Source organism: Pseudorca crassidens, chromosome 2, assembly GCF_039906515.1.
Source record: "Pseudorca crassidens isolate mPseCra1 chromosome 2, mPseCra1.hap1, whole genome shotgun sequence".
Lineage (NCBI taxonomy): Eukaryota > Metazoa > Chordata > Mammalia > Artiodactyla > Delphinidae > Pseudorca > Pseudorca crassidens.
Genome location: NC_090297.1, coordinates 113,049,097 through 113,072,547, shown reverse-complemented (window position 1 = coordinate 113,072,547; position 23,451 = coordinate 113,049,097). Strand labels below are relative to the sequence as shown.

Below are 23,451 nucleotides of genomic sequence, written 5' to 3'. Positions count from 1 at the left end.
GCTTCCAGTGCAGGGGACCTGGGTTCGATACCTGGTCAGGGAACTGGATCCCGCATGCATGCCACAACTAAGAACTCCACATGCCGCAACGAAGATCCCACGTGCTGCAACTGAGACACGGTGCAGCCAAAATAAATAAATATTTAAAAAAAGAAGAGGTAGGTTGTGAGAGGTGACAGTATCAGTCACAGCTCACGATGGCCAGGGAAGTTAGGGTGTTGGGGCTGGTTGTAGAAACAACTTTGACCCTCAAGGGCAAAGCCAGGGATGCCCGCTACTGATAACGTGATGAGGGTCGGGGAGGTTGATAGCATGGAATCCTCCCAATACTCCTGAATTAAGTGGAATGGCTGGATTAGATCCTCTCAGGTTTCTTTCAGTCTGACATTTTGTGACTGGATCATCGACTGGCATTGGAAGGCCCCACGTTTCATCCCTTAGTTTAGAAAGCCTATGACACTTTCTTCACTGCCTTGGCTCCTTCCAGCAGAGGGCGGGCGGGGAGAGTATTGACTGTAGCCTCACTAGAAAGCGAGGCCCTCTGCTTTGAAGAAGCCGCAATCACCTAGAAAATGGAGCCGTCGTCTCTAGTAACTACAATTCCCAGCGGCCTCCACGCAGAGCACGTGCAGGAATGTGCCAGGCGCGATAGCATATTCCGCTTTGCCTTCAATTCCCGACGTGCTTCACGGTGCTCTTAGGCTTCCTAGATTTCCTACAAGGCCAAATTTCCTGTTTCTCGCTTGCTTTGCAGCAGCGGACTACAACTCCCAGCATGCAGAGAGGCTAGATTATCGTTGCGCGTCCATTGTAGCATTAGACTACTTTTCCCAGAAAGCCGGGGGACGCTGTGGGGCGGGGCTTAGGTCCCCCGTGCAGAAGGGACTGGCGGAGGCTACGGGGCTCAGCGGGAAGCGGAGGTGAGAACCGCGTGGCTCGGACGTTTTGGCAGCTTTGGGCTGGTCCGAGAGCGGGAGCGGGAAGAGTCTTCTTTTACCCTGGCATGGCTTAGTGGCTTCGTCCGAGGTCTCCCTGCTTCGGAAGCTCGGAGCGGGTGGTTGCTGAAGACTGCTGGGGGATGGACATCACCCGTACCTAAGATGGGGCCGGCGGGGCCTTTGGAGCCGGGGTCTGAGGGAGCAGACGCTCTACCTCACTACCTAGCACGGCGCCCCAGAGCGCGCCATGAAAGCCCCACTGCGGAAGGGCACCAGCCTCTCCAGGGTTTGGAGAAAAAAAAGGAAAACATCTAGGGGGCTGGCTTCTGGGATCTCCTCCCAGAGCTTCAGATCTTGAATAGCTGAGGTTAAGGGACGTCTTGCAGCAATCACGCAGGAGTCTCGGGTCTTAAGATTGTCTTTTTTGGGGGCCGCACTGCGCGGCCTGCGGAATCTTAGTTCCCCCACCAGGGTTGGAACCCGTGCCCCCTACAGTCCTTCAGTGGAAGCGCAAAGTCTTAAGCACTGGACCGCCAGAGAATTCTGCTTCTATCAAGTCATGAACTAGGGCAAGTCTCCAGCTCTCAGGGCCTTGGTTTCCTCGTCCCCTGTCAACCTCCCGCGGAGAGCAGTGTGAAGATCAAATGCTGGGAATAGTGAAGTTCCTAGCATTAGACCTGTCACATAGTAGTGCTCCCTAAGCATTTTTTGATTCTGAATGGGAACACCAAGGCCCCTAACATTCATCCAGCATTAATTAAAAATAATATTAGGTCTTTTACGTATAGAGAAGAGAAATGACCTGATATCTCACTGTTCAGATAAACCAGCTGATGTATTATTTTAAAGGTACGTGGTTAGAAAATGCAAACGTTATGGAAAGGAACAAGATGGAAAGAAATAGCCCTCCCAAACTTCCTCATCTCCAAAACAAGTACTTTATTTGTTCCCTGTTGCCTTCTTGTAAATATTTATGTCTGTGATAGAATATATATTTTTTAATTTACCCAAAAAAGGATACTATCCACATGATTCTGTACATTGCTTTGTTAAAATGTTAAAAATAACTCGAATGACAGAAACAACCCTGTAAAGTTTTATGGATGATGAAACTGAAGCTCGGAAGTCAAGTTGCCTAGGGTCACAGAATAAGTTGGTGGTGGAGCGGGGACTAGAACCCAGGTCGTCTGATTCCCAATCCAGAGCTTTTAATGTCATTAGAGTGCACTTTAATTGTACTTTTAAGTTAGGCTTTATTCTTAGCTATGAAACAAGGTTAATGGTACCTCCTTCATCAGTTGTCCTTGGGCTTAAATGAGATGATACAGGAAAGCACTTAGCATGGCAACTGGAAGGTAGCAAGTGCTCAGCAAACTGAAGCACTTACTATTTTTGCCCTCAGTTGTCTCACCGCCCCATTGGTTTAGTCCATTATCCAAAATTGGGAGGCTTAGAGTACATACTTAGTTTGGAAATGTAGGACTCTATAATCCTAGAGTCTGGTTCTGGGTCCTTTTCCTTTAGAAAAGAAACTATCTTAGGGAGAAGTGGTTATTTCCTGATTGAGATTAGGAATTGGACATTTTGTAGGGACATTTTAATCCCAGTTTTTATCTCTGCCACCTGTTTGATTGTTTTACCTTATAACTGCCTGTTTTCTGGCTTTACACCAGTGTTTTGTCCATTACTTGTTTTCTTTCCATCTTTCTGTTGGTGCATTTATTAAATAACTTTTTATTGAGTACCTACTACATGCCAGGCCCTGCTGGGATCTGCTGGATTCAAGGGTGATCTAGATAACATGGTCCCTGGCCTCAATGAAGTTTTGGACTTTGAAGTCAGATATATGTGGCTTTGAATGCTGATTCTCCCACATAGTAGCCTTATGACCATTGACAAGTCACTTAACTTCTCTGAGTCTCTATCGTCATCTGTAAAGCGAAGATAATATCTTGTGAGGATTCAGTAAGATCAAGTCCATTGAGCCATGAAGTAAGTGCTTAAGAAAATGTTGCTTCCCTTGTTTCTTTGCCCCTTTCTTTGTCCTACCCCAGAGCCGACTAGGAAGATTTCTGGGTCTTTCACCGGCCAGGGGATTTCTCACAGTCTCCAGCCATGCGGCTCTCTGCTCTGCTGGCCTTGGCATCCAAGGTCACTCTGCCTCCCAATTACCGCTATGGGATGAGCCGCCCAGGCTCCTTGTCAGACAAGAAGAAGAACCCTCCAGGGACTAGGCGGCGCCGGGTGGCTGTGGAACCTATCTCTGATGAAGACTGGCATCTGTTCTGTGGGGACAGGGTGAGAATCTCAGATGGGGTAGGGTGGCGGGGTGCTCCTGGGCAAGGATCTCCTTCCCTGACAGTCATCTCTTCCCACAGGTCGAGATCCTAGAAGGCAAGGACGCTGGGAAGCAAGGCAAAGTGGTTCAAGTTATCCGGCAGCGAAACTGGGTGGTCGTGGAGGGGCTGAATACAGTAAGTGAAGAGTGAGGATGGCGATGCTCAGGAAGCCTGTGCCATCCGTCCCTGTCCACTAAGAGCAGCACAGGGAGGCCAGAGACTGGCTGAGGGGATGGTGAGACAACTGAACCTTCTGCTTTTCAACTTGAATGCTCTGAGTTGTGGTAGACAAGCCCCCTTCTCACCTCCTGGGTTCTGATAGCCCCCTCCTCTTTTGGACAGCATTATCGCTATGTTGGCAAGACCGTGGATTACCGGGGAACCATGATCCCCAGTGAAGCACCCTTGCTCCACAACCAGGTCAAACTTGTGGATCCTGTGGACAGGCAAGCACATGGGGCTCTGGTCAGAGGGTTTCTTGCCCTCTGAGTCCACACAGCTGTTGACCATGTTTATCCAAAGGGAATGGTGGGTTGGATGTGCTGAAAATTGAGAGGGGCCATCCATGACCCCCCATAGGAAACCCCAGTGCAGGGGTAGCAGAGAAACGAGATGGTGACCTTAGTGTTCTTAGTCATTGACTTTCGGGTTGGAACATAGGAGGGAGACCTAACTCCCTGGCTGGCCTCACTTCTTCTATCCCCTAGGAAACCCACTGAGGTGGAGTGGAGATTCACTGAGGCAGGAGAGCGGGTACGAGTCTCCAGAAGATCAGGAAGAATTATCCCTAAACCTGAATTTCCCAGAGCTGATGGCATCGTCCCTGAAACATGGATTGGTGAGGCTGGGTGAGGCGGCAAGAAGTGGGGGGGTGGGAGGAGTGGGAGTAAGGGATGTTAAGAAGCCCTCCCACCCATCTTCTTTTCTCTGGCTCAATAGGTGGCCCCAAAGACACATCAGTGGAAGATGCTCTAGAAAAAACCTATGTGCCCAGTCTAAAGACACTGGAGGAGGAGGTGATGGAGGCGATGGGGATCCAGGAGACTCGGAGACATAAGAAAGTCTATTGGTATTGAGTCTGGGGAGAGCTGCTTCTCCCCTCCTTGCCTTAACCTTGAAGATTGGGGCCACCTCTTCTTCAGACTCTAATAAAGAGCCTTGGCTCCTGTGTGTGCAGCTGCTGTCTTTTGGTAGACTGGCACCCCTAACGCCTGTTTCAAGGACTGAGGGAGGGAGCATCTGTCTTGATGTTATGACAAAACTTGGATAGAAGTTAGCCAGCCTTAAGGTGGTCCTCCCAAAGGGCAGGGCCTGCAGATTCTGGGATGGAGATCTAAGGGAGAGACAGCTTCCCTCCATGGAGACCTCTGAGTAACAAGGTGCTACCTGTTAGGGAAGACAGTGGGGACTGGGGATGTGAGACCTAATTTAGCACCTCTGCAGGATTCGGTAGGGAGGGTGCATGTCTGTCCTTTCCTATACTTAATAGAAAAGACAGAGAAGTAAAGATTTCAATTTTTTAATAAATTAAAAATAACTTTTTGCATAATGTTACATAACACACAGAGGGAGAGAAAGGGTATGAAGCTGAAGGTTTGTAGGGAACCAGGATTCCACGGAGGATGCTGGTTCTCTGGCTGAGGAGGTGGGTGAAGACTCCGCCACCCAGTGTGGTACCTGGCAGTTTCAGATGGGGTCTGAGATATGCCCTTCCTCAGGCTGTGTCAGCTGTCTTCAGTCTCCAGAACAGAGAAGGTCTCACCCAGAGGCCTTTTGGTGGCCACCAGAACCAGGTTTCTCGGAGAGAGTTCGGGGCTGAAGATGGGCAGGAGCTCAGCATGGAAGCCTATGAGAAAGGCAGGGCTACTCAGAAGGGGAGAAATGGAACAGACTCTTAGCCACTTCCTGCTTAGCCTGTAGGCATAGCCCCTTTTCCCCATGGGGGAGGCTCCAGGGGGTCTAAGGAGACCCAGCTCTCCAGGAACATGAGTGCCCGAGACACTGACTCGGGAGGAGGCAGTCTGCAGCACATCGTAGGTTCTCAGTGCCTGGGATGCTGGCTTAAAATGCACCTCAGGGAGGTACCACCACAGGCAGATTCAGTAGGAATTTGCATTAACAAGTTCCCCTTCCCCCATCTGACTCTGAAGCAGCTGGTCTGAGAATCACCACAGCAAGGAACCTAGTCCTGGCAGGTGCAGGGGCCAGGACCTGAAGGAGAGCCCTAGAACTCCAGCCCCTCTGGCCCTGGGTCCCTGCTTTGGCCACCCTCACCCTGCTCCTGAAGGTAGAGCAGCCGGTCCAGTAGAATCAGTGTCTCCACCAGCGGGGCCAGCAGCAGGGCCAGGCTGAAGAAGGCCACCACACGGTTCTCCTGGGCCTGGTGGGCCCGAAGGGCAGCCAGATTCAGCGGCAGGTGGGGGTCAAGCCCCACCCGCTGGAGCCCCCGCTGCACGTATCTGTGGGGTCAGCCACAGACAGCACTCAGTTTGGTTTTAGAACCCTCCTCCCCCATTCAAACTGTCCATTCCTAATTCAATTCCAGCTCTAATAGATTTGCCACCCTAAGGCATTTTTAAATGTTTTTCTGGCTGTGAGCTGTCTGTCCAATAGCAAATCAATCCAAAAATTTATTTTCATCCTAATCTGTCCAATTATTTAGCCATATTTTTAGCATTTCAAAAACTTGATAAAAGAGTGACAACTGCCTTTTAAAGAAAGTTTGAAGCTGCTTCAGAACTCAAAATCACTCCCCTCCTCCCAGCACGTTTAGATTTTCTTCAGGACATGCTAAACAGTTGAGGGTGGGAGGGGAGTCATACCTCCAGTAGGTGATACCCCCCTCCTCACGCCCCCCCCCCAACTCCCCAGCCTCACTCTTCAATCTTGAGCTCGTGGACCCTGGGGATCCCCTGCACGCCTGGCCGACGGAGCTCGGGCCGGGCACGCCGGATGACTGTCTCCAGTGCTGCCCGGTAGCAGTGGGTTCGGAGGCCAGGGCCTGCTTTCTGCAGCCGCTCAGCGTATTCCTCCAGGGCGTGGCAGGCCCCCTCCCGTAGCCTGTAGGGCAGTTCACGGCCGGGCAGCCCAGCCACCCACTGACTCAGTGGGTAGCCACCGGGGTCACTCAGCTTCATGTAACAGCAGCCCACTGAGGCCAGGGCCGCCACCTCAGGGCGGCAGAAATGCCTCAGCAAGGCAACACTCAGATCCCCACAGGCGTGGAGGCCTGTCAGCAGCAAGCGGGCCTCACTCTGAGGTGAGTTCTCCAGTGGAAGCAGGAGCTCCTCACACAGGGCCGTGGGGTCTACCCACCTAACCACATGGTGGGGGCGGTGGCGAGGGCCAGTGTGGACCACCTGTGGAGGCAGGACAGAACAGAGGCAGATGGGAAGCCGGCTTCCCGTCCCCGTGCCACCTCAAGCCACTGGAATGGATCTGTCCTCCGAGTTCCTTCCCAAGGAGGAAGGTGGGGGAGAAACTGGGGCAGAGGAGAAAGTGGAACTTTAAATCAGGAGATGGGATAGATTCTGGGTCTGTTATTAGTAACTGCAGGTCTTTTCGTCTGAGCTTCCTCATTTGATTGGCCACTTTTTACAGGTGGCTGTGAGAAGGACGTATCGGTGTGGAAAGCACTTTTTTAACTAGAAGGTGCCTTTAAGATATGAGGAGGCTTTGGGAAAGGGGTAGCAGAAATAGAGACACGCCATGTCAAGCTGAGAAACTTAAAAGAGGGAATTAGCCTTGGTGCCCAATTCCAGCCAAGCAGACCCTGCTCTCACGGTCCTGGCTGCAGGAAGGGCTGGTCTACCTGTGGGTTCCTCTTCTCCTCTTTCTGCAGAGCCTGCAGGAGCTCCTGGTCTAGGCGCTGGGCTCTCTCCACCAGTCTCTGATCCCCTTCAATGCTCTTCACCATCAGCCCCAGCCCCAGGGACATGAAGCGGGAGAGATGGCCCTGGAGTCCCGAGAGGGAGGGTGGAGACAGCCCCGTTCAGTGTCCTCTCCACTGTCCCCCTCCCTATCTGTGGTTTGGACGCCTGGGTCCTAGGCCCCCAGAAGGCTTAAATTCTGCCCAGCTTGCTTCTACCACTCCTTAGCACCTGCCTCCCTGGGCCTGTGGCCCGATAACCTGTCTTCCAGCTGTTCTAGCCCCACAACAAAAAACCAGAACATTAGGGGTCTGGCTCACCTGGCCTGAGCCTACATCCACAACTTGGGTGCAGCCTGTGAGGTCACTCAGCTTCTTCACCAACTGAAAGAGGAGGGAACAAAGGTCTCCTGCCATTGGTGTTGGCTCCCAGGGCAAACACCCATAATGAGGGTGGAGGAGCTGAAGATGGCAGAGGAAGATGGGTAGAGGGAAGAGACAAGAGACATGGGAACCAAAATGGGGTGTGCTGACCCCAGGCTCAGGCTACTGTCTTTGCTCCTCTCAGGCTAGTGATTCAGTCTCCTCCACAGAACAAGAGCCCTGCTGTGAAGCCGTGAGCAGATTGTGAAGGTTATCAGAACAAGATTAAGCCAGTGATTCAAATACAGCCACCAAACAACCCAGCAAAAGGATGAAGATATGATTATAGTGTATCTGACAAGGAAGGGACCTTCTGGGGCCTCTGGTCCTGCAGGTAATATAAGGTGCCCACACCTTTGTAACCCATAGGCTTAAGGAGTCCCCAGGCTCCCAGATACCACCTATACCCCAGCCATCTCCTCACCTCTCCCAGCCTCCGAATCTCATGCTGCTTCTTGGGCCTGACATGTTTCCGGAATGGAGCTGTCAGTCGGGAACTCTGGCTGGGGTTCTCCAGGAACTCTGAGGGGGTCTGAAACCCAGGCGTCCGGGTAAAAGCCAGGGCATAGGCTGTGGACTTCAGGGCCAGCAGGGTGAGTGGCCACACCGACCTGTACCTGAGATAGCCCACCCAGGCCCCCAGTGAATAGTCCCATTGCATCCTGAGTGTGCAAGTTTACAACCCAGGAAGCCCTTGTGAGATTCTGAGCAATGGCTCCCTGCAGGGCTCAGCACCAAGCCCCCCAACACAGGTGCCCTCTTGCCCATACCTGGCCACTTCCCCTTCCCCAGGCTTCCCCAGCAGCAGTGTGGCCAGCTGTGGCGGGTTCAGTCCATCCAGGGCTTCCTGCCATGAGCAAGGGAGTGTGCCCCATAGGTTGTCTGTGAAAAATTCCTGTAGGGGAAAGGGAGAAGCAATCAACAGGCTACTACTCTTCCCATTCTTCCCTGCCCCACTCAACACGTGGCCACTGGCTGCAACTAACAGGCACCTCTACTCATTGGCTGTCATCTCTTCTCTGAAGCCTGCTCTAGCCTCCCCCTCCTTCCTCTGAGCCCAAACTGCATTTTGGACACATCTCTCCTTTTAGCAGTGTCCCCACTTATTTATGTGTCTGTTTCCTCCACTCAACTAAAGGGCAGGGATGGTGGCTTCACATCTGCATCCTCAACACCACAGTGACTGACGCCCAGTATTAGTGTTACCATCTAGTAACCTACCATTAGATGTGCCAGACATTATATATGTCAGAATGTTGGGTGTTTTTTTTTTTTTTTTGCCCGAACTGCGTGGTTTGTGGGATCTTAGTTCCCCAACCAGGGATTGAACCCAGGCCCTCCGCAGTGAAAGCGCCAAGTCCTAACCACTGGACCACCAGGGAATTCCCTGCCAGAATGTATTTTTATTCATTCATTTATTCAACACAAATTCTGGAGCTTTGGTTAGGCACCAAGTTCTATCCTAGGCTCAGGGGATACAAACAATGAAGCAGACAGACAAGATCCTTGCTCTTACAGAGCTTACATTTTAAAAAATTATTTCAGATAACATCAAATGCCACATAGACATTAAAACACTAATGAAACAGTAACAATGGAGAGTTTGAGACAGTACTATTTTAGAGCAATGAGGGAAGACTTGTCTGAGAAGGTGACACTTGAGCTGAGATTTGAATGATGAACAGGAAACAACACATGTAAAAAAATTCAGGCAGTGGTTGCCAGAGTCAGGGGGTGGGGGTGGGTAAAATGGGTGAGGAGGGTCAAAAGGTACAAACTTCCAGTTACAAAATAAATGTCATGGAGATGTAATGTACACCATAGTGACTATAGTAAATAATACTGTATTGTATACTTGAAAGTACTGTGCACTTGAAAGTTGCTGAGAGAAGATCTTAAAAGTTCTCATCACAAGAAAAAAATGTAGCTATGTACGGTGATGGATATTAACTAGACTTACTGTAATCATTTCATAATATATACAAATCACTATATTATACACCTGAAACTAAAATGTCAATTCTATCTCAATTTTTAAAAATTCAGGTAATAGCAAACACAGAATACTATAATATGCCAGGCACTGTCTGAAACATTTTACGTATATTAATGCATTTAATCCTCACAATTACCCTATGAGATAGTACTATTTTTATCCCCCATGTTACCGATAAGGAAACCAAAGTACAGCAATTAAGTATTCTGTCTAAGTCAAAAAGCTAGTAAGTGGCACAGCTGGGATTTGAAACCAATTTGACTCTAGAGTTCTTGCTCTTAACCACCCTACTCAATTGCCTTTCTGTGGAGGAAAAACATTCCAGGCAGATCAGTAGTGTACAGATCAGTGTAGTACAGTGAATGTGGGAGAGACTGAAATGTGATGGGGTTTAAAAGAGAGCAGGGGACAGATCATGTAGGGTTTTATAGGTAATGGTAAAGAATTACAATTTCATCAAAATACCTAAGAAGCAAGAAGTGTCCTGGTGAGATTTACATTTTTAAAAGATTAATCTGGCTGTTTTGTGAAGAACTGGGTATGGAGGAGAGGAAGCAAACAGAGAGATCAGTTAGGAAGTAGTCCAGGAGAGAGATGATGTTGGCTTGTCCTAGGGTGGTAGCAATGGCAATGGAGACAAATGGGTGAATCTGGATCTATTCTGGAAGTTGAGCCAATAGGACTTGTTGAAGGGCTGGATGGTAGATCAATGAAGAAAAGAGCTGAATCGAGCATGGCTTCTGGGTTTGGGAGCTGAACAATTCGGTGGATGTTGGTGCCATTTATACATCATCTCATTTATTCTTCACAATGATCCTTCAAAAAGAGATCCATTTTACCGCTCAGGAACTGAGGCTAGGAGGAATGTTTTTTTTTATGCCTAAGGTTAACACAGTAGGGGAGGCAGGATTCTAGTCCAAGTCTGTCAACTCCAAAGTTGGAATTGTCCATTACACTGCAAAGCCAGGAATTTATTCAAAGCTTGAATGAATGAACATGTGTGTTCTCGAAACACCTCACATGTTTCTGGGAGAGTTTAACGTAGCTGCAGCAGCATGGCTCAAATGTCCATGCATTTTATTACTCTGGACTTGAGAGGGTTAGAAAAACAACCTAGATGCTAAAACTATTAATATTTAGGTCATCTGAAAGAAAAAGAAGGGGGGGGGGCTGCCCCAGCTTTAACCCTTTCTTGTACAGACAGAGACTGAATAAACATTAGAAAAGAGATCAGAAGCTAACTCTACATTCTTCCCCTGCCGTGGCTAGGGAGCCACCCACATAACCAGGAGCACCCCACCCACAACCCTGTGGCCTCACAATGATGTAGGCGTCCAGGATGGAACGGTAGAGCGTCACGACCCGGGTGAGGTTCACAGCTAGCTGCCTCCTCGCTTCGTGAGAGAGGCCCCGGGCGGAGACCCCCGGCATTCCGGGTCCCAGCCGGTGGCGCGGGGAGGGAGAATGCAGTGAGGCGGTAACCTGGGTCAGGACTACGCGCGTCCGGGACCCGGGCTTGGCTCAGCTCTGCAGAACCGGAAGAAAGCGCTCAGAACCCGGTCCCAGACGCCGCCTTTCCGGGATTCGAGCTTGGGGTTGAAGACTTGAGGCGCCCTCCTGACGTCACAGGCCGCGACGTCCCATAGACCGAAGCTGTCAGCATTGGACGCAAACCGGGAGGCGGTGCCAGCGCAGTGACGCCACAGAGGCGTGCCGCGGCGCCCACCTCAAGGAGTGGGGCGGGCCAAGTTCCAGGTCCCGCCTCCAGATCCCGCCCCTTCCCATACACTTCCCTCTTCTAACGGAAGTGAGGCCCGGGGCCTCCGGCACGGTGCAGTGCCAGTTTGTAGCGGTCTCCTCACACCTTCGAATTGTACCTCCACTGGGCTAGAGGGGCCGGGGAGAGCATCCCGCCTCCGCCCCCACCCACGCCGCCCCGCCGCCGCCGCCGCCGCCGCCGCCGCCGCCGCCGCCGCATCTCACACACTAGGAATCCCTGGCCTCGCTCCCGGAGGCAGGTGCGCTGTGGGTACGCGGGCCCGGCCTCCGGCGCGTTCCAATCCGCTAGCCTGCCGGCTCGGGCCTCGCCTACGCGCGCCAATTTCCGCATCCGGCTCCTGGCGCTTCCGGTCTTAGCTGGGCCCATCTGGGAGGTAGGTGTGTGAGGGTGGGAAGCTGGCTCCGTGGCTTGGACGACCAGAGTGTGCTGTCCCCAGCCTCGGTTTTCCCCTCCGCTAATATGTGTTGTCAAAGGTCCTTTCTTGGGAGAAGGACTTGAGTGAGCTGCATGTGGAGATTTCCTTCACGTGGAGATGAGGGAAATGGGTGCCTGAATTTCTATCTCTGTCCTTAGGACCCGCGCTGGGGATGCCTGGGTAATTCAGAGGTCAACTATGTCAAACCTGTGACTGCCTTCGAGCATACTTAGACGTTCCTTCCCTGGGCAAATGATAGAGCTCACCTATTCTGGCGTTCCAGATCACAAGAGTTTCAGATGGTTGGCCCTGCAACCCCCTCAGTTTACAAATGAGACTGAGATCTAGAGAGGGGAAATGGCCTTCCTAATACCATACTGCTGGAGAATTGTGGGGCTTCCCCGGAACCCAGGCTTCCTGGTTCAGAAGGAAGTCCTCCTTCCATCATTTCACATTTCACGTTATCTGAGAGGTTACTCTGATGTCTTTCCTCTCTCCTTTAAGTCCTACGGAGATGGGTCTTATCTTACTGGTTCCCAGGCCTATGGACTCCGTTATCAGGATTATTTTCTTCCCCAGGGTATACTACAAACCTCCAGATGTTGGCCTATGGGATTCAGCAGAGGATGAGTTGTCCATCTTCTCATTGGTAAGCTGTTTTTCCCAACTGTTCTCCCACCATCCACCGTCATCATGTCTACCTTACTCCTCAATCTGGATTTTGGCGAACCTCCCCCCAGAAGGGCATTAGAAGGCAATGCCAAGCACCAAAAATTTGTCAAGAAGCGGCGGCTCTTGGAAAGGAAAGGCTTTCTGAATAAGAAGCAGCAGCCCCCTAGCAAGGTCCCTAAGTTGCGCTCAGAATCTTCAAAGAAAGGGGACACTCCCAAGGTGGATGGCACTTGGAAGGCCCCTCCCCTTCCAAAAAAGAAGACTGCTGCTTCCAGCAGTGGGTCAGAGCAGTCCCTGGACAAGAAAGCTGCAGTGCCTTGGCTGACCCCTGCTCCTTCACAGAAAGCTGGTTCTGTTGTGGCTAAAGTAGATTTGCTGGGGGAGTTCCAGAGTGCCCTACCAAAGATCAAGAGCCTCCCAATTCGCCCCCAGAAGAAGGGCTCCCAGAAGAACCCTCCTCAGAAGACTGCCCCACAGATCTCCACCCAAGCTCACTCAGAGAATAAATACCCTGGAGCATCCCAGAAGATGCCAACGAAGATGGTGGCAATTGACTGTGAGATGGTGGGCACAGGACCCAAGGGGCATGTCAGTTCCTTGGCTCGATGTAGCATTGTCAGCTACAGCGGAGATGTGCTTTATGATGAGTACATCCTTCCCCCCTGCCACATTGTGGACTACCGGACCAGATGGAGCGGTATCCGGAAGCAGCACATGGTGAATGCTACACCCTTCAAGATTGCTCGGAGCCAGGTGAGAGGCATGGGAGATGGTGGTAGCAGCGGGGTGGGTGGGGAGAGGTCCAAATCATTTTTCTGCAAAGAATATCACCCTGGGGAGGCGCCGAAGGATTGTGGAGGGAGGGATGGAGTGGGTGGAGTAGCAGATGAAGAAGGCTTTCTGTTGGGATAAGGAGTGGTGAGAGTCTGGAAAGTTACAATTAGCGGGTGTAACGAACTTTATTAAGATCTTTTAGGTCCCAAGTGGAATCCTCATCTGGAGAACCGGGAATCTGCTAGAGAAATATCAGCCAGTGATGGACAGAGCAACAGGCATGAGTGCCAGGGGGAAAGGGCTCAATTTGAGAATGCCTTGTAGAGGTGGGGTCTAGGGTTGAGAATAGAGAGGTGGAGAGGGCTTCCCAAGCAAGAAGTAGCCTGTGGCAATGTGGAAAGTTGGTGGTAGGAGAAGGCAGAACATTGACAGAAGGAGCTGGGGCATATTTGTATAACTGGAACAGGTAGCCTGCAGTGGAGGGGATAAAAGACACCGGGCTGGTATGTTGGGGTTCTCATCTCACTCACTGAGCAAACCTAGCCACTGTAAGTCCTATGCTGAATACTGGAGGCCCAACAAATGAACAGGAGAGGAGGGTGAGCCGGTAAATGTGAAGGGGAAGGGAGCCTGCTGGTCTTGGAAGGCCTCCAGAGGGCGCCTTTGGTCCACTTCTTTGTAATTTCAGCTCCACATTCTTTGCCTTCTCTAGACACACACTGTTCCAATAATTCCTCATATGCCAGAGCAGTCAGTTGGAGGAATTTCATCAGAGGTGGAACAGCTGGATTTTAGAAGGAACTTGAAGAGTTGAAGAACATCCTGTGCACCAGGGGCATAGCTGAGCAAAGGCTTGGGAGAGGCAGAAGATGGGGTGGGCCTGAAAGAGCAAATCCACTTAGCTTTAAGGCAGGCTATATGTTGAAATTAATGTGAAGTAAAGGTGTTAGTGGTCAGTAAACTGCAGGTGCAGTTAGGAGCAACTAAATACCAAGTTGATTGGACTATATCTGGCTTTCATCATAAAAACCAGTGCCCAAGCTGGGGTATGAGACTAAGGTACATTCAGATGAGTCTTTTCCCTTCCAAGGGGTCCCATTGGGAGGCCAGGCATTGATTCCAGGCCTGTTGCTCTTGTTCACAATCTGTTTGGAACCCCATTTTGGTAATGGCCTTCAGAGCTCATGACATATTCTTTAGTCATTGGCAGTATGTTCTTATGCTTTAAGATTCTGAAATGGTGAGAAATTATTTGGTTCCAAGAATGGTGTGAATAAGGTTCCTGACCAGCTGGTAAATACCCTCTGGTTATGAGCAGGAGGAGCTATGAAGCGCCGGGACTGATTTGTTAAAGCAGCATAAGTGTGGGCACTTGATCACTTCCCTCTGCAGCCTTAGTCTATAAATGATTCTTAATCTTTTTCTTTTTTGAGGTGGGGCGCTGTACCTCACAGCTTGCAGGACCTTAGTTCCCTAACCAGGGATCGAACCCCGGCCCCAGGCAGTGAGAGTGCGAGTCCTAACCACTAGACTGCCAAGGAACTCCCAATTCTTAACCTTTTATGGCTTGTAGGCTCTTTGAGAATCTGATGAAAGCCATGGATTCCCCCCCCAAAAAAAGGCAAACATATGCATATCTATTTGCATATAATTTGGGGCTTCCAGTACCTTCCTGGAGCCCATCTTTAACAACATTTATCCCAGCCTATGTCAAAGGCCAACATAATGATCATGGTTAAAGAACTTCAGGTATCAAGCCAGGACTGAACTAGGTAGTTACATGAACATCACATTGGGGTAGAAATTAATGTGGAGATAAGGTGCCACTGGTGATGTAAATCCAAACAGGGTTACACCATAGAAAATACCTACTTTTACCCTGGGGAGAGGAGACAGATTTCAGGTGAAAGAAAACTTGTGGAAGAGGGCATTTCAAGGATGAGGCAGGTGGGCAATTGGTTAAAAGAACCTAGAAGGACTTAAGCAGCCATGTTGGGCTTTGAAGATGCAGGGGCTACATCTTTGAATGCTGTTCCTCACCACCTCTTCTCCCATGCCTGTTTCAGATCTTGAAGATTCTCACAGGGAAGATAGTGGTGGGGCATGCCATCCACAATGACTTCAAAGCCCTTCAGTATTTTCACCCTAAGTCCCTCACCCGAGACACCTCCCATATCCCCCTCCTCAACCGTAAGGCCGACTGCCCAGAGAATGCAACCGTGTCTCTGAAGCATCTCACCAAGAAGCTGCTGAGCCGGGACATCCAGGTAGCGTCTTCCCAAATGCTGCCAGACCTCTGGCCTGGACACTGAAGGCTCTCCTGCTGCCTTTCTCCAGGCTCTGACCCTCAAATTCCTCTGGTTGTAGAGAGATCTGGATGGGATGCTCTGATGGGAAGAGCTTTGGGCAAAGGGGTCCATCTCTACATAGGGATAACTATTCCTGTTCTCTACCTCCCAGAGTGTTCCAAAGGATACTTGGAAAAGGAAAAAAGCCTGAAAGTGGGGATAAAACCCTAACTAAGAAAAGTAGAAAGCAGGTAGTTGTGGTGGTCTAAAAGACCATGTAGTGGATGCAAGAGGCTCTTATGTATTTCATATGTTTGGCAGTCAAAGAGGGGATGGCCTGCCTGGCATGAGGCTGTAGACACATGTCATATACAGATCAGTTAAGGAACTGGGGAAGGTGGAAGACTCAGAAGGCCTGTCTATGGTCTGGTTTGTTGCGCCTCTACAGAAGAATGTAGAACAATATGGTATGTCCATGTTGCTACAGAAAGGATTGAGGCAGACAGTAGCATAGGAGTTGAACCCCTGAAATGAGGTAAGGAGTAGGCTCTCACCACAGGTCTACCTTTGTAGCCCGCTACCTGCAGAAGCAGCAGCATCAGTGGGTTGGAGGGAGCCAGTTGGGAAGGGAAGAAACAGTCTCTTGTAGCTTCATGTTCTTTTCTTCCTCCCTTTTCTTCCTTCTCTCAGGTTGGGAAAAGCGGACATTCCTCTGTGGAAGATGCTCAGGCCACCATGGAGCTGTACAAGTTGGTCGAAGTTGAGTGGGAACAGCACCTGGCCCAGAATCCCCCAAAAGACTAGTGCCAGTGGGGACACTGGTGGTGTGGGGAGGCAGAGGCAGCACCACACCCAGGAGAACAGGGCAGTGGACCAGTGGACAGCTCTACCAGCTCTACACCTTTGGAAACTAGAGTTGTTGGGGAGAGTGAGGCTCCACCCCAGACTTAAAATCCATTAAAATTTCACCTCAGGTGTTGTTAAGTGTTCCATGGAAGGAGGAAGGCTCCATGTCAGAACCCAGCCCTGAAGGCTGTTTACCTCTTAAATGGTGCTAACCATGGGTCCCAGGGTGCTTTGCTCCTGGGAAAGCCTTTTGACTTTCAAGGGGCAGGGCATACTGGGAAGTGTAGTTTCCCAAACTGCCTTATCACTAGGGTGACCATATGTCTCATTTTATGCCTTTTGTTCTCAAGTAATTAGCAGCACCGTGTTGAACTTGCCAAAAGTATCCTGCTGGATGATAACTTGTATGATCACAGTTTCTCTCAGACTTTTTTTGGCTCAGAGTCTACATCCAGTCTGTGTTGGGATATCACCTGTTCTTTCCACCTTGACTTCCAGAGGAGCCATCCCTGGTGAGGTTTAGTTCTTAGGGTTACAAGGAAGTAGAGGTAAGAGAGTGTGACTTGGAAATCAATTTTTCGGATTTAGGAAAGCAGCCTCTTTCCTAAAGTGATAGAGGATTTATTTAATTTAGACCCCACTTGGAAGGTTAAAGAAGAATTCAAAGTGTTTTAATGGTTTTTAGTCTTTTACTTTGCTAAACCAAGCCTTTTAAAACTCAAATTATTCCCTTGATAAATTTTTATAAAGGAAAAACAATTGTGTGATGTTTTCTTTATAACTTCACGTTAAATAGCTTTGTCACAGGATCCTGTAGAGCTGTAATTCTGATAGGGGGTCCAGGGTCTGTGTGAATGACACTAACTGGGCCCTGGTTTGCTGGAAGTCATCAAGAAGCGCTGACCAAGCCTTTGTGTGTAGCCCATGTGCTCTGCTGCCTTGTCCTCGTCCCTACCACAAGTCAACGAGCACACCTAAAGTGACACCCCAAGCCATGCGAACACCCTCACACAGAGGGTATGTGACCAAGAGAGTGACTCAGAGAGTGGGCGTGCGGGAGGGATGGAGCCGGGGAAGAAGGGTGCTTCATGACGCCAGCCTGGTCGCTCCTGCCAGCTCTTCCTCGGTGGTATACACCCTCATGTTGGGAAGGTGAATCACAGGTCTGACTTTGTGTCTGGGATCGCTGCACTCTGTCTTGAGAGAACGCAGACTCCATGTATACACCAAGGCTTGTGCCCTCTTGAGTGGCTAGTTTGGCTCCAGGGGCCAGAGTCACAGTCATGGCTGCCCATAGAAGGGAATTTCCTGCAGCCAAACCGGACCCCACATGTGGTCTTGCTGTTGTGTCCTGCGCTACAGGATCTGCTTGCACAGGCAGCCTTTGAGCTCTGAGCAAGTTGGTTCCTGTTGAACCCAAAATATGTAGTGTCCATGACACTTCACAAAGAGGTGCTAGGCGTCCTTACACACCTCTAAGTGGGATTAATCAAGGAAGGCTACACCAAAAAGCGGGGATACAAGTCTTATTTGAAATGAAGGCGAGTCTTACTTACATTGTGATCAGTAAACTAGAATATATGTGGAAAATTCTCATTTGAGTTCAAGTTTTAGGGTACCTGGCTTTGTAATTTATTCCACTGAAGTATAGTTGATTTACAATGTTGTGTTAATTTCTGATGTACAGCAAAGTGATTCAGTTATACATGTATATATACATTCTTTTTCATATTCTTTTCCAATGTAATTTATCGCAGGATATTGAATATAGTTCCCTGTGCTATACAGTAGGACCTTGTTGTTTATCCCTACTATATATAACAGTTTGCATTTGCTAATCCAAACTCCCAATCCATCCCTTCCCCACCCCACTTCCCCTTGGCAACCACAAGTCTGTTCTCTATTCTGAGTCTGTTTCTTTTTCATAGATAAGTTCATTTGTGTCATAGTTTAGATTCCACATGTAAGTGATAGCATATGGTATTCGTCTTTCTCTTTCTGGCTTACTTCACTTAGTGTGATAATCTCTAGGTCCATCCATGTGAGTAGCAACTGGCTTTTATGCTCCACTTCACCCCCCACTCAGGTGCCCTCAGTCCAGCATTGGGAACAGCTCAGTCTCACTTTAGCTCACCAGGAAGAACCTGGAGCCCAGAGGACCTTGCAGACATTTTCTTACTCTTCTCTTATCACACTTCCTGGTCAGAGCCCAGCTCACCCTGCAAGGTGCCTGGGGATCCCTGTACTTTATTATTATATTTTTAATAAATTTATTTATTTATTTATTTTTGGCTGCGTTGGTTCTTTGTTGCGAGCAGGGGCTACTCTTCATTGTGGTGCACGGGCTTCTCATTGGGGTGGCTTCTCGTTGCGGAGCACGGGCTCTAGGCGCGCAGGCTTCAGTGGTTGTGGCCCGTGGGCTCTAGAGCACAGACTTAGTTGCTCTGCGGCATGTGGGATCTTCCTGGACCAGGGCTCGAACCCATGTCCCCTGCATTCACAGGTAGATTCTTAACCACTGCACCACCAGGGAAGCCCTGGGGATCCCTGTATTTTAATCCCCTCTTTCTCTGCCCCTCTGTTCCCAGGCTTCATCCAACTGATGACAGATAAGCCCCATTGCAGATTACTATGGAAATAGCAATCAGCAAGTCCTGTTTTGTCTTGGGTATTAAGGCTCTTCAGAGTGGAGCATACGTATAACAAAACACATGCTCTTCCAATAGCATTCTTTTCATAGCATAATAATGTTTTCTAATGCCAAGGCCCCCTTCTGCAGGTGAGAAGGATAAAGGGAAAAGGGTGTGAGAAGTGTTATCATGCCAAACACATTACTGATCTTAAAATTTCATGTAACAAAGTGATTCTCAGAAGGGTAAGGGGGGATGTATTTTGAAATTTCAGGTGATAGCACTGCCATTCTCTCTACCCTTAAGAACCACTGATTGAGGGAATTCCCTGGCCGTCCCGTTAACCACTGGACTCTGCACTCTCACTGTCAAGGTCGTGGGTTCAATCCCTGGCTGGGGAACTAAGATCCCACAAGTCACACGGTGTGGCCAAAAGAAAAAAAACCACTGATCGAGTTAAGGCTCTAAAGGAATCATTTGATTCCTAGTTTAACAGATGGTTACAGCTGACGATAGGAAGGATGAACAGCACTGTAATTATGAACTTACCCCAAGACACATTAGCACAAGTGCAAGTTTAGAGACGCAAATTCCCATGTATGCAATATGCCAAGTGCATTTATGAATATCCTACATCTACAGTCTACGTATCATTGTTCACAGTGCTCTTTCATTTACCCTGTAATTAAGGGCAAGTCCACAAAACAGCCCATAACAGTATTTTATTGTTGTATTGATACTAGGTTTTAAGTTTGATCTTGCCACTTACTAAATTCGTGATGGTCAGTCAGTTTGTTTCTTGGAGCCCCAGTGGTTCTAGCATTAAAATTCTGGGGTTCTTTTCTAACCTTGAAGTTTAACTGATGGTTGCTGTCATTAATAATAATAATGGCAACCATTTATAGAGTGCTTCTCTGTGTCAGGCACTGTGCTGAGTCCTCTAGGAGCATTGTCCCATTCTCTGTAAGGTAGGTGGAGGTATTCCCATTTAACAGTTGAGGAAACTGAGGCTGACAAAAAGGAAGAAATATTCCCCAGGCCAAATAGCTGGAGGTTGGTGGTGCTGGCATTCAGACTGCCAAGTCTGCCTGTCTGAAGCCTCTGCTCTTAACCGCTGCCCTGCTTGGCTGTTAACACATTCAGGCAGCACCTGATGAGGCTTGGAATCCTTCCACTCAAATGTTTATTAAGTACCTGCTATGTGCCAGGCATTGTGCTAGGCACAGAGAAACGGCCTGTGACCCCGAGTTGCTTACGGCAACCTGAAGAAGAGAAACCAGTAAACTAATTTCAATTTAAATTTAAATCCTGCAAGGATTTAAAGCAGGGGAGTGATGTGGTCAGATCTGGGTTTTAGGAAGACGACGCTGGCAGCCCAATGGAAGCAGGATTGGGAAAGGGCCAGGAGCTGAGTTCTTCTGTTTGACTAATTTGATGAGCAGTGATGGAGTCCTGAATTAATGAAGTGGGAAGATGTATATGATCATCACTGAGGAGGTAGAGTCAGTAAGACTTAGAGATCAGGGCAAGAGGATTAAAGGTTGCCTTGATATTTCTGAATTACAGTGAATAGACAGCAGTGGTACCATTCACCAAGACAGAGAATATGGTGGGCAGAAGAGCAGGTTTTTGAGGAGGATGACTTGGGTATTGACTGACTTGACTTTGAGCTGCCTGCAGATACCCAAATGGAGATGTCCAGCCAGCAGCTGGATGTACCAGACTGGAGTTTAGCAGAGTAAAAGAGATCTGGGGCTGGAAACTAAGGCTTAGAGACAAGAGTGTAGCAGTGGGATGGAAGCCTTGGATTGGAACGAAGCCTTTATACATAAAGGTATAAAGAGCAGCAGAAGGTCAAAGTCTCAGGAAGTACCCATCCTTATAAGCTGCTGGAAGAAGAGAGGTCTGAGAGAGGGCTATTGGGTAAGAGGACAGCTAAGGAGAATCCCCAGGAGGGAGGAGATAGCATTAACAGCACGGAGAGCCAGTAAGCTGAGAGCAAAGAAAAGGGTCTATTTTGTAGCGATTTGGTGCCCTTGATCTCAGCAATGTCTGTGGTGGTGGTGGGGAAGGCGGCAGAAGCTCAGCTGACGTGGGCTGGAGAATAAATTGGAGGTGAGGAAGGAGAGGAGTGGGTGTGGACTGCTCTTTCTTGGCTCTGAAGAAAAGCAGGTGAAGGTTGCTGTAGGAGTGAGAAGTCTTAGGATGCCAATGGACAAAGCCAGTAGAGCATAAGGTGGCTCACGAGGGGGCAGGTGAAGTAAGCTACAGGGGATCCTGAAAGAGTAGGGGGAAGGGATGCCAAGCTTAGCCTTGGCCAGCAATAGGGATCCCTTGTCTTCTGGGACAGAAAGGAAAAAGGAACGGGTAGGGCAGATGGAGATGGTTTGGGATGATGGTGGAATAAAGTGATTAGCACCTGGTGACCTCGATTGCTCATTAAATGGGAGGCAGAGTGCTCTGCTGAGTATGAGGGGGAAGTCAGGGGACAGGAGCTTGGGAAGAATAAAGACGGTTTGCAGCAGCCACTGAGAAGACGGGAGAGCGAGCCGACCGAGAACACAAGGAAAGGCCTCTGAGCAACGGCAGAGTTCCGATTGAGGTCAGAACCTGAATTTGCAGGAGCACTGCAAGCTGCAAGCTGCAAGCTGCAAGCTGCTTGTCACAGTTTTTTTCTAGCATCACTCGGCAGCCCAAACAGAGAAGTGGAGAGTTTAAATGCTTGCGGCTGCATAGGCCGCAATGGGAGGACAGTGTGTGGTCCTGGAGGTGAGTGTCTGAACTGAGATGGAGATGAGATTGTTGGAGTCCATGGAGTCAAGGACCTGAGAGGCTGACCTGTTGAGTAAGCGCTGGAAGCCCCCAGGTGGCTGGCTGTAGGATTACATATCTATATATCTATATATCTGTACCTATATCTATAGATAGATAGATAGATAGATTTCTTTTTGGTTGCACTGCACGGCACGTGGGATCTTAGTTCCCTAACTAGGGATCAAACCCGTGCCCCCTACGGTGGAAGCATGGAGTCCTAACCACAGGACCTCCAGGGAACTCCCCGGCAGCAGGATTAGAAACAGGAGGATGGGGAGCCTGAGCTAGATCCTTAGGGACCTGAGATAGATAGATGCAGCGAACAAGGAGTTGAAGATGCAATAAACATGGCATGAGCCTCAAAGAGTTGGGCCAGGGATTTCTAAGAGGGCGGCTGAGGCATCGTGGAGAGTTCTGAGGCCTCCCAGGCAGCGGTCATGGCCTCCGCCAGGGCTATATCACTCTCGTTTTCAGACCTGATTTTTGTCAGAGTACCTCTTTCATGCATCTATCAAGGACAGTTAAATAAATGATTAAGCCAGGAACAAGAGTACTAATGAAAGACAGGTATTTCTTTCAGCCTTAGTAGTCATTGATTTTGGTTGATGTCATTCACTTTTCAGTCACTTGTTCAAGAAATATTTATTGAGTACAAACCATGTGCCAGGTACCGTTGTAGGCTAGCGAAGTCTGCACGAACTTCCCTTGTAGTGGGGTGATGAGTGACATGAGGAAAAGTAAGGGGATAAGGCAGATATGTGTACATAAGATTTTAGATGGGCTGTTTAGAGAAGACCTCGCTGAGGAAGTGACACTTGAGCAGACCTGAAAGAAGTGAAGAAGCAAGTCATGTAGATATCTAGGGGAAGAACATTCCAGAGAAAGAGGGAGGTGCAAAGGCAGGAGGAATGTTTGGTGTATTTAGGGAGCAGCAAGGAGGCTGGCATGGCTGGAACAGGGGAAGCCAAGGGGAACGGGGTAGGAGTTGGGGTTAGTGAGCAGGGCGAGATACAGGCAGATAATATAGAGCCTTGTAGCCCATCGTAAGGAGTTGGGCTTACTATCTGCACAAAATGGGGAACAAATGCAGGGTTTTGAGCAGACTGGTGTGAACTGGCTCAGGATTTAAAGGACTCCCCCTGACTGCTGTGAAGGGAGGAGAGTGGGAACAGAGAACCAAAGAGGAGGCTCTTGCTGTAATCTAGGCAAGAGATGATAGGAGTTGAGGCAGTGGATGTGGTAAGTGGCCTCATTTGAGACTAATTTTACATACACATGGATGATCTTTGGCGTGGTTGATGCTGAACAAATGTTTAAGCCAAGACCGACACCTTTGGCTTTTCAACTCTCACCCAAGCTCCTGTATACACTAGCCCACCAAAGAGAGCTCAGGAAGTACACGCACCCTCAGAAGTTGGGGACCCAAGGATGGTCAGGAGTGGAGATTTGCTGCAGACTCTGAGCAGACAGTCAGGGTTGCACTATCTCTTTCGCGCAGTGACTAAATGGGTAAGTAACATCTAGTGGCACTGCTAGGGGAGGGGTCCTGGTGAGTCCCTTCCACCCCAGCCCCTGGCCTGTGGGAACTGCTGCACAGGTCTTTGCTCCAATCTCCTCTCTGCCCTCCCACCGCTTAACTGTGCTGACTTGCTGGTTTAGTTTGTTTCT

At 49.4% G+C, this 23,451-nt stretch overlaps 3 protein-coding genes across 7 annotated transcripts; 2 read left to right on the top strand and 1 right to left on the bottom strand.

The window, feature by feature from the left end:
* The first annotated feature begins 767 nt into the window (after positions 1–767).
* Positions 768–4,447, top strand: MRPL24 (mitochondrial ribosomal protein L24). Its single transcript, XM_067728230.1, has 6 exons — positions 768–920; positions 2,993–3,236; positions 3,317–3,412; positions 3,620–3,723; positions 3,985–4,115; positions 4,217–4,447. Exons 2-6 carry the CDS (start codon positions 3,054–3,056, stop codon positions 4,351–4,353), a joined length of 651 nt encoding a protein of 216 aa, XP_067584331.1. The 5' UTR covers positions 768–920; positions 2,993–3,053; the 3' UTR covers positions 4,354–4,447.
* A 333-nt stretch (positions 4,448–4,780) lies between these two features.
* Positions 4,781–11,648, bottom strand: METTL25B (methyltransferase like 25B). Of its 4 annotated transcripts, none has more exons than XM_067728223.1 (8): positions 10,885–11,648; positions 8,339–8,463; positions 7,993–8,145; positions 7,467–7,529; positions 7,089–7,232; positions 6,155–6,636; positions 5,552–5,736; positions 4,781–5,123 (listed from the first exon to the last, which is right to left on the bottom strand). In XM_067728223.1, exons 2-8 carry the CDS (start codon positions 8,441–8,443, stop codon positions 5,002–5,004), a joined length of 1,254 nt encoding a protein of 417 aa, XP_067584324.1. In that variant the 5' UTR covers positions 8,444–8,463; positions 10,885–11,648; the 3' UTR covers positions 4,781–5,001. The 4 variants fall into 4 exon arrangements, with proteins under 4 accessions (XP_067584324.1, XP_067584325.1, XP_067584322.1 ...); XM_067728224.1 differs by having other exon boundaries at positions 7,993–8,100; positions 10,885–11,647; XM_067728221.1 differs by having other exon boundaries at positions 7,993–8,185; positions 10,885–11,642.
* Positions 11,578–18,627, top strand: ISG20L2 (interferon stimulated exonuclease gene 20 like 2). 2 transcript variants are annotated; one of them, XM_067728226.1, is made up of 4 exons: positions 11,578–11,717; positions 12,339–13,184; positions 15,272–15,472; positions 16,184–18,627. In XM_067728226.1, exons 2-4 carry the CDS (start codon positions 12,453–12,455, stop codon positions 16,295–16,297), a joined length of 1,047 nt encoding a protein of 348 aa, XP_067584327.1. In that variant the 5' UTR covers positions 11,578–11,717; positions 12,339–12,452; the 3' UTR covers positions 16,298–18,627. The 2 variants fall into 2 exon arrangements, with proteins under 2 accessions (XP_067584327.1, XP_067584326.1); XM_067728225.1 differs by having other exon boundaries at positions 11,589–13,184.
* Positions 18,628–23,451: the final 4,824 nt, after the last annotated feature.

What these genes read in the sequence shown, in the direction of transcription:
- MRPL24 (XM_067728230.1), top strand. Translation starts at nt 3,054, where the DNA reads ATGCGGCTCTCTGCTCTGCTGGCCTTGGCATCCAAGGTCACTCTGCCT. An exon ending in ATCTGTTCTGTGGGGACAGG is followed by an intron (nt 3,237 to 3,316) that starts GTGAGAATCTCA and finishes CTCTTCCCACAG; the next exon opens with GTCGAGATCCTAGAAGGCAA. An exon ending in CGTCCCTGAAACATGGATTG is followed by an intron (nt 4,116 to 4,216) that starts GTGAGGCTGGGT and finishes CTGGCTCAATAG; the next exon opens with GTGGCCCCAAAGACACATCA.
- METTL25B (XM_067728221.1), bottom strand. Translation starts at nt 10,995, where the DNA reads ATGCCGGGGGTCTCCGCCCGGGGCCTCTCTCACGAAGCGAGGAGGCAG. An exon ending in AGATTCGGAGGCTGGGAGAG is followed by an intron (nt 7,530 to 7,992) that starts GTGAGGAGATGG and finishes CTCCTCTTTCAG; the next exon opens with TTGGTGAAGAAGCTGAGTGA. An exon ending in CACGAGCTCAAGATTGAAGA is followed by an intron (nt 5,737 to 6,154) that starts GTGAGGCTGGGG and finishes CTGACCCCACAG; the next exon opens with ATACGTGCAGCGGGGGCTCC.
- ISG20L2 (XM_067728226.1), top strand. Translation starts at nt 12,453, where the DNA reads ATGTCTACCTTACTCCTCAATCTGGATTTTGGCGAACCTCCCCCCAGA. An exon ending in TCAAGATTGCTCGGAGCCAG is followed by an intron (nt 13,185 to 15,271) that starts GTGAGAGGCATG and finishes TGCCTGTTTCAG; the next exon opens with ATCTTGAAGATTCTCACAGG. An exon ending in TGCTGAGCCGGGACATCCAG is followed by an intron (nt 15,473 to 16,183) that starts GTAGCGTCTTCC and finishes TCCTTCTCTCAG; the next exon opens with GTTGGGAAAAGCGGACATTC.